This window comes from Lactuca virosa, chromosome 2 (genome assembly GCF_052849685.1).
Source record: "Lactuca virosa cultivar CGN04683 chromosome 2, Lactuca_virosa_CGN04683_v6, whole genome shotgun sequence".
NCBI lineage: Eukaryota > Viridiplantae > Streptophyta > Magnoliopsida > Asterales > Asteraceae > Lactuca > Lactuca virosa.
The window spans coordinates 88,064,391-88,073,721 of NC_136427.1; the positions used below are offsets into that span (position 1 = coordinate 88,064,391).

A 9,331-nucleotide genomic window follows, 5' to 3' on the forward strand; every position below is an offset into this window, starting at 1 on the left:
AAGTTCCATGGATCATGTCCTGGACATTCTCTTATCAAGAAGCAACAGACTTAAATCCCCCTTGGCTCAATAGACAATTTCGTCTAAAATGGTGGGATAAAGTCACAATTTCTCAAGCAAACGAGCAGGCTGTTTTCAATCATTATCAATCAATGTATAATCAAAAGCCAGAAATTGAAGCGAATCTTATCAAGAGTCTATCTTCTCCAGATGCTAATCTTATTAGCAAAATTCGTGCCGCTGCAAATTCTTCCCCTGAAGATCTACAACAATTACTTCAAGAAATTCGCAATTCTCCAACTAATTCAGAAAATTCTCCCACATCTGTCAAAAATAATTTTCAAGATGCTCAAGATCCTTTTGATGATCCATTTGCAGATTAATTAAATTTTTAATTTTGGTGTTATACCTTCAATGTAAGGTATTCTTTCATTTCGTATTTCACCCTCCACCCTTGGTGTCATACCTTTTTAGGTATTTTGCAAAAGTGTTTGTTATTCAAGGGGGGGTAGTACTACGTGTTATCAAATTGTGTTAGTATTTATTCAATTGTTATCAAATTTATACACTGTGTGAGTACATCAATTATCAAAAATATTATCAAATCCTCTGCAGAGATAAGATGTTAAATTATTACAAGAAAACAAACAACTTTTACAAAGATGAAAGAAGATGCTCCATTATCGCAAAAGAAGATTTTCCATTATCAAAAAATGACAAAATATGATGCCAATTTGTCAAAAGCTTTACAGTTTTGTCTGCCACATCTACACTCCGACAAAGGCAAGTTGATTCAATAATTCTCAAGATTGATCCGGTAATCCTTCGGTTTCCCGTTTCAAGATATTTCAAGACTCCAAGACTCCTATATATTGAGGATATATGTTTTAATTAGAATCATCTCTAGGTTCTCTAAAAATTTCTCTCATTAAATTTCTCTCTAATGTTTAGTTCATGTCTAAGAAAAGTGTTCTCCTATCTACTTCTAGATGTTCAAAATCTTTAGATTTTCAAATCATACTTGCTCCAGACGGATGCTCTGATTGTAATTTAAAAGAAGGTAATATATAAAGAATTTTATTCAATTGTTGTATTATCTCTATGGCAATCTCATTTCGAGTTATTCTAACTATTAATTCTACAAAGTTTGAAATTTTTGTTAAAATAATACTCGCATTTAATAATAATCAAGTTAATCAAATTCATGCTTGAAATATTTAAATAACTTTTGTTCTTTTATTATTCATCATGTCTGATTCAAAGATACAAGCTAATCGTCATTATTATTGTAATCAATTAAAAGCTTTACAAGTTCTAATCAGTAATCATAAGTTTATAAGCAAAGATAGAAAACAGTTTTATAAACTAATGTATGATTTTTATCATCAAATTTGTTCCGCAATTAATGGTATATATATATATATATATATATATATATATATATATATATATTCCTTGGTCCAAAACTACTTAGTTAATCATATTATTAGCACAATATTCTTTCTGCCAGATTATCTTACTTTTTGTTCGACTTTAATTACATTTTCAGGAAAATCTCAACACAAATTGAATTTTAAAATGGCAATGAACTGTCAATACCTACTCCACAATAGCAATCTACTTCTGACTAAGAAGCACATTTCTATTTTTATGTAGGTATTCAAGGTTTGTTTGAGTTATTTAGTGTAAATATCATTCAAATAAAAAAGTTCTCAATTTATCCACCTAGTGGATATATCTACCCTTACCTAGTGAATTTTAAATGTACGTTACCAATAATATGAATTTATTTACTTATAAGAAACAAAGGAAAATAAGTGTTTATTCAATAAACAATAAAGCTGTCTTTTGCAGGTTTTAGACTTTAGAGTGTTTCATATGTTTATTAAATTAAGACATTTGATTTAAGGGTGTAAAACATATAAAGAAAACACAATCAAGGACCCCGATTATCTAAGATGATATCATAAAAAACGAACATAATAAAATTAAATATGATAAAGTAACATAAAGACACGTCGTTTTATTGATTATATTGATATGTCTAAATAAATAAAAAGAAATGTATGATTATCTATAATCGTTGAAGGACCTCCTTGTACACAACATTTTTTGTTTTATTGGTTTGACGACCTTCCTCATCACATATGAGTACCTTCAAGCCTGTTTTACTTGTCATGCGAGATACAGCTACATATAACTGACCATGAGTAAAGACAGGTCTACGTAAATACAATCCAACAGTTGATAATGACTGCCCTTGACTCCTGTTAATCGTCATGGCAAAACAAACAGCTACGGGAAATTGTCTCCGCTGAAAACGGAAGGGGATTCTTTTATCAGACGGAGTTAACTTCATGCGAGGTATATAAGTAGTCTCATTGAAGAATCTACCAGCTATAATGCGTGCCTCAATGACATGTTTTCCAAGCCTAACTATTTGTAACCTTGTACCATTGCATAGACCTTTGGTTTGGTCAATATTACGAAGCAACATGACCGGAACACCTGTTTTTAATGTGAGTTTATGGTTGGGAATTCCAGATTCCTTAAAAGCATTCAGTACATCCGGAGAGTAAACTGATTCCTCAAAACAATCTGCTGACTCTGTCTCACATAAAGAATCCGAACTCAGATAAGTTTTCCCTTCGTCTTTCATCAATCCTAACATGTAGTCATTGATAGCATCAACTTCTTCATTTGTAGGAACCAAAATAGCCTTATCTTGAAAATATGATGGGTCATCAAGATGATTTTCAAAAGAAGGATAAATGGTCGATACAATTGAATGAATATGGTCACCTGTAGAGCGAATGATAACATCTTCTGGAAATTCAACTTCAGCTTCACCATCATTAGGACCACCAATATTACCTTCACCAATTTTAAGAATCCATTATGCAAATGCTTTTGTCTCATCCAAATCATTAGTTGGACAACCAACCTGAAGCCTCATGTTTACCGTTAAACGTAAAACTGTACATTCACTCCATAATCTTGATGAATGTAACGATGCCTGCACAATATCCGAACGATTACCTCTTTGTATTACTGGAAGAATTTGTCTAAAGTCACCTCCAAATACAATGGTCTTGCCGCCAAACGCTTTATTCCTGTCAGATGAACGGATAATGTCTCTAAGCGTCCTATCAAATGCTTCAAAACAATGACGGTGCATCATCGGAGCTTCATCCCAAATGATAAGTCTCGCTTTGTTAAGTAGTGCAGCAAGATCACTGTCTGGCGCGATAGAACAAAATGAATTCTCGGTCAAGTTAATTGGGATAATAAATCTTGAATGCGCTGTCCTACCACCAGGGAGCAATAGTGCTGCAATTCCACTTGAAGCAACGTTGATAACAATTTCACCTTTGGATCTAATAGCAGCAGACAAGGTCTTCCAAACAAATGTTTTTCCGGTTCCTTCGTAACCATAAAGGAAAAAGACACCACCTTGGTTGTTGTTAACCGCATTCATAATGGTGTGATAAACATTTTTTTGCTCGACATTTAATTTGGAATACAAATCTTGATGCTCAACTTCAATAACACCAGGATCATAGTTAAGCTCATCTTGAATTAACATATTGCATGACTCTTGAATGTATCTATGATCAGGAAACGGCATATTTGGTATTTGCTTCAAACTCAATCCACAACTCAATAATGATTTCTCGATGTATGACAAGGTAAGGTTGAAAATTGCATCCTCTTTTAACTTCAAGCCTGAAAATACAATAGACAACGAAATTAAATATAGTTATAGCTATGTAAATGGCTTATGTTAAGACCTTTATAAAGACTATAAATGATGTAATCGCGAGTTGCTTTTTTGTCAGTTTTACATGCATAATGTATAAATGATGGAAAACGAACAATTTTGTGTGAAAATGGCAAAAAAAATTGTTGATTATGTTTTATGTCAAATTTTTTCAAACAGGTCATTTTTAAGCAATATACTTCCGTCCAATGACCATTTGTATATGAACAATAATTGGGTTGTTTTGGAATCAAATTAAAATGTAGGGGAAAACGAAATTTTAGGGCAATTAATACAAATGCAATTCCTGGCCCTTTAAATATGACCTATTGTTAATTAGTTTGTATCCGTTTTATTTAAAGTTGAAATTAATTGATTTTCTTTTCAAGAAGAAATTAATTAGTTTGAATAAAAAAAACTATAAATTAGTGTATTTACCTCTGACGCCGATTTCTTGTTCACGAACGTGAATGACATCATCAGAAAGACATTGATATGTTTCTTCAAAAACATGAGCAGGAGTTGACAAACTATCTGATGTAATCAACATAACAAAGAGAGACCGGCAGAAAGAAGCTGTGGCCCAATGATGTGTTTCGTTTATTGACGAAATGTACTCTCTATCATCATCTAATAGACCAAGTGCATATCAAGCATCTTTGTAAGAGTCATGTACAATTCCGTTAATTTTCTTGATATCTTCATAGCATGTAGGACCCTTGATTTTGTTCAGCAAAATCCGTAGGTAATAAATGTCACCAGCCTTGGGAGAAACGTGGTTTAATCGACCGAGTGCCTTGGACTTGGTTTTTCTTTTTGTCCATATCTTATCTGATTTATTCCAAACATATTTAGTTGGGAATTCAACGTATGACAACTTTCGTGCATCTTCATCATGCTTGTTACATTCCATCCAAGCTAAAAATTAAGAAGCAGCGACAGTCGGTTTAGAAACAACCTGATTAAGATGTTGGTTTGGTTTAAAAACAACAGGTTGTTTGTGTTCGAGGTGAAATGACAACCTTTCGACAGGCGGTGTTCGATAATGAATATCATACCCAAAAAGCCTCCAACATGCTTCACATGCGGAAATATAACGACAGTTATAGAACTCACCAATTTCGTCATGGTCGTTATTTTCTATTTGTTGTTTTTTCTTTTTTGTTGGATCAACAATAGATGTTGTTATCCTATCCGGTCCTTTGTTAATATACTTAAAAAGATACTTTATCGATCCAACTTGGTTACACCACTCTAGATTCATGTGAGCTTGATATTGTTTCATAAGGATCTTATTATATGGAACAACATTCCTGAAAAATCAAGAAAAATGTCATAAACAACATTAAATGATAATTTGAAGTTAACATAGGAAGAACATAAGAAAACATATATAATGAGTAATATGTTTTTATAGATTACATTATCCGTTTAAAAATAAAATATCAGTACCATTTTAATTTAAGTTGTTTATTGATATTTATGTATTTAAACATATAATAATATATTTCATAAAAAGGAAACAAATTTAAGGAATTAAAATTTAGTAAATCATTCAAAAGGATTTGTGTATACCTGTTGTCTAAAGAAACACCTTTTTTAAGGACATTATTTCCATCGTTACGTCTCCGGTAAATAGGATAACCATCTTCATCAATATACGTATGATCGGTATATTCCCTTGGAAATCGTTTTGAACATTTGCCTTTTTTCATACACGACATAAATGGTTGATCGTTGCCACAAGGTCCGTGTATCATGTTATCACAAACAATCTGATACAAATCGGGTTCACTATCCTTGTCTGGCAATTCAGCACATATAACACGGTCTATGTCTTCAGGATTTGGAATTTTAGAATTTTTTTCCAAAAACAGACATACATGACAATGTGGCAGGCCCCTCTTTTGAAACTCAATCGTATATACAATTGTGTGAGCAAAGAAAGCAACCAGGGTTAAAAGATAAAATTATCAAAAAGTTATAATCTTAATGAGTAAAAAATATATAAGATTGATACCTCCAGCGACTTCACCCAAAGTTTTTTCATCCTTCAACTGACTGATTAATGAATCAAGTTTAATTTTGAAAATTCGTGTCAGAATATCTGGCCTGTCTTCCGGTTTAAGATTCTCGGCTTCAACAAATCTAATGACTTCTGGCCATTTAGGATTACATGTAAGGGTTAAAAAAAGATCTGGATAACCAAACCACTTAACCAGAGTCATCGCATCTAAGTAGTTTTGTTGCATGTAACGGCTGCCGCCAGTAAAAGAAGATGATATAATAATACGGTTTCCCATCAAAGAAGCATCTTCAATGCCATCTTCAGCTGCCTGGGCCAAGTTGCGATAAGGTGCCACGCGTAATGTTGGCTGGTTAAACCTAATATATCTAAGTCGTTCATTTTCAACCATTGTATACGAATCAACCTCATCGGTTCTCTGTTGTATACGATAAGCAAAAAACTCACGCATGGTCAACCTTATTCGTCCATCAGATTCTGGATCTTCAACACCACGATGTAGTATATCGACTCGAAATCCATCTTCGGCATAAGGGAATAATAAAGGATATTGAAGTGCAAGATACTGAGGATGCAACTCATTAATACGTTGAAGTTATCGACTTTGCGTTTCCAATACGATATCCCTTGAATCATACCCATCAATGTCACCTATAATGAGGGCAGCTACCTCATTTGTGGTAGGAAGATTATACTGCCTACCATCATTTTCTCTTGACCCAATCAATTTCAACCTAATACGCTCTGTTGGATTTGAACCAAAGCGATCACGTGCCATTCTAAATTGTTTAACCAGTGGATTAATGAAATCCAATAAGCCCATCAACTCGTGAATAGTCCAGAACTCAAGAGAAAACGGATTTGCCATGGACTCATTAGATGTGGTCTTTTTCTTCTTATTAGACCTACAATAACATAATCAAAAAAATAATGGATATAAATTTTTTGTAGTAATATATATATATATATATATATATATATATATATATATATATATATATATATATATATATATATATATATATAACACTAATGGAGTTATATAATATAGGGTATTAACACACTCGCATGATTTGAATCTGTTTTGAACCTCATGATCTATATCATGTATGTACAACTCGCAAAATCTGGGTGATTCACCCTCTTCGGGAAGTAAGCTGCCTGCAATATGATAATTTTGGCCATGCATTCGATAAACATAAGGACCACCTCCTGAGTTAACGGTGTGATCAATCTTTCCAGCCATAGATGTGAATGCGAACATCATATTGTATCGACGTATATTCTGTATAAAGTTTTGACTTTTTTCCGAAAGACCGCTATATAAATCAATCAACAACTGAGGTGGGTGAATCAGACTGGGTAGTTCAACTTTTCCATTGTAACAACAAATGGAATAACATGTTTTCTTTAAATCCTTATTTCCTCGAATTGCTTCTCCCTGCCACACCTTAGCTTTACATACTGAGCAAACATATACAACATCTCCAGAATCCAAATAATCTATAAATAAATAAACAAATTTACGAAATTATATTTGTGGTATGCTTTAAATGTAATAGGGTAACGACATTTTATTTGTCATGACAAATAATTTGTGGTGTGGATATAATACCTTTGCTTATTCCGATATATTTAGTATGATTGTTACCGGTTACATCATTCTGAGCATTTGAAGTAGAAGGAATACATATTTGTGTCTTCTTTTTTGTAGAAATTGGTCTGCCTCTTTTTTTCTTTTCTTTATAGTTAACGCTGGTACCAACTGAAAAATGTGTGACTGTATGTATGAATAAAATATATAATAACACAACTGAATGATGAAGTTGATCATTATTAATAGATAAACGATCAAGTTGAACAATATGGGTACCTGAAGGTTCAACGACATCTTCATTCAACTCAAAAAATGGAATATCTTGTGTATTAAATCGTTTCCGTTTCGTTGTTGTTGAATGAGTTGTGTTGTGCTGAATTGTATCTTGGTTGTTGGAAAAGTCTGGAGGTAATTCGGTAAACTTTTGAGCAACTCGACAATTAGGGGGTACGAAGAAACTATTTTCTGAAAAATGAAAATTTGTATGATAATATAGCGAAATATATAAATAAAATATATGAATTTAATACACATAAGCAAATAAAAAAAACAAAAAATGCAATACAAAAGAGACATAACATATAACAAAATGTACCTTTGTGAGAATTTCTTTGTATTGTCTGAGATGATGGTGTTTTCAAAGCATTCGATGAAGAGGGTGAATGAACTAAAGAGGAAAAGTATATATAAACATTAAATTAAATAAGATATTAAAGGAAAAATATAGTTAGCCAAATTAGATATTATAGACCTATATGTATTAAAAAAGATAGTTATACAAATTAGATATTATAGACATATATGTATTAAAAATTAAATGTTAAAAGTTTATATATTGGGAAGTTAAAATTGACGTTATATGATTTAAGAAGTGGATGTAAATATAATATAAAAGAAATTAAGAATACTTTACCTTGATTTGTTAGGTGTGAAAGTGGCGATCTTGGGGAAATAAATGTGGATTGAACATTCGGTTGTATGATGTTATGAGACGAGGTAGCCTTAGGTAATTCGGAAAGGTTTCGAGCAACTCGACAATTAGGTGGTATGAAAAAATTATTTTCTGAAATGAAGATTCGTATCATAAACGGAGGAGAAATATTAAAAAATATTAATAGTACAACAGATAAGCAAATATAAAAACGAAAGTGTAATATAAAAGATGCATAACATATAAGAATATGTACCTTTGTGGGATATTGTTTGTAATGTTGAATGTGATGATGGTTTTAGAGCATTGGATGAAGATGATGCATTCACTAAGGAACAATGGTATGTATATCAAAATATCATATGAACGATAAAAAGAGAAATGAGTTATACAAATTGAACATTATAAACATTCAAGCACTTCAAATACAAACAGAATGCTTAAATATGAATCTTACCATTTGTGATGTCAGACAGTGGTGTTGTTGGGGAAGTGTTGTTGGGTGACACATTAGTAACAAACCTTGTAGGTTTTTTCTTTCTCGAAGCATTTGAAATGTCAGTCATTTCAATATGTTTGATAATTTTTACGTTCTTAGTCATATCTCTGTATATATATATATATATATATATATATATATATATATATATATATATATATATATATTATATATATATATATATATATATATATATATATATATATATATATATATATATATAGTGATGATGATGATTTCTAACACTTTAAATAAGGGAACTAGATATTTGAAAGGTTTAAATTTGGTAAAAAATTAATATTGCATATAATTAAATAAAGTAATGAAATATTAGTTGGTTTTAACTTAGGTAAAAAATAAAGTCTTCATATAATTATGGAGGGAATAAATGCAGTATAGAAAAATTGATTTTGATTACATATTCCATGATTTTATTCTCTTACCATATGAAAACGATGCATATTTATGAAAATAAAATTTAAATTTGACTTTAACAAATAAAAGTAGGTGAAATATCA

The 9,331-nt window shown here is 31.4% G+C and overlaps 2 protein-coding genes across 2 annotated transcripts; both read right to left on the minus strand.

The window, feature by feature from the left end:
- Window positions 1-2,074: 2,074 nt before the first annotated feature.
- On the minus strand, window positions 2,075-4,310 carry LOC145157592 (uncharacterized). Its single transcript, XM_079076619.1, has 3 exons — window positions 4,199-4,310; window positions 2,983-3,726; window positions 2,075-2,874 (listed from the first exon to the last, which is right to left on the minus strand). The coding sequence occupies exons 1-3, from the start codon at window positions 4,308-4,310 to the stop codon at window positions 2,075-2,077; spliced, it is 1,656 nt and encodes a 551-aa protein (XP_078932745.1).
- Window positions 4,311-4,685: 375 nt separating this feature from the next.
- LOC145157593 (uncharacterized) lies at window positions 4,686-8,880 on the minus strand. The gene is made up of 10 exons (XM_079076620.1): window positions 8,772-8,880; window positions 8,571-8,642; window positions 7,979-8,050; window positions 7,660-7,848; window positions 7,402-7,566; window positions 6,851-7,289; window positions 6,406-6,691; window positions 5,781-6,351; window positions 5,336-5,597; window positions 4,686-5,073 (listed from the first exon to the last, which is right to left on the minus strand). The coding sequence occupies exons 1-10, from the start codon at window positions 8,878-8,880 to the stop codon at window positions 4,686-4,688; spliced, it is 2,553 nt and encodes an 850-aa protein (XP_078932746.1).
- Window positions 8,881-9,331: the final 451 nt, after the last annotated feature.

Bases quoted from the DNA above. Each gene is read 5' to 3' on its own strand.
- LOC145157593 (XM_079076620.1), bottom strand. From the start codon at position 8,880: ATGACTGACATTTCAAATGCTTCGAGAAAGAAAAAACCTACAAGGTTT. The intron at 8,643-8,771 runs GTAAGATTCATA...ATTGTTCCTTAG, and splicing joins ACTGTCTGACATCACAAATG to TGAATGCATCATCTTCATCC. The intron at 5,074-5,335 runs GTATACACAAAT...TTGATTTTTCAG, and splicing joins GGTGTTTCTTTAGACAACAG to GAATGTTGTTCCATATAATA.
- LOC145157592 (XM_079076619.1), bottom strand. From the start codon at position 4,310: ATGTTGATTACATCAGATAGTTTGTCAACTCCTGCTCATGTTTTTGAA. The intron at 3,727-4,198 runs GTAAATACACTA...TTGTATTTTCAG, and splicing joins ACAAGAAATCGGCGTCAGAG to GCTTGAAGTTAAAAGAGGAT. The intron at 2,875-2,982 runs GTACAGTTTTAC...AAATTGGTGAAG, and splicing joins ATCAAGATTATGGAGTGAAT to GTAATATTGGTGGTCCTAAT.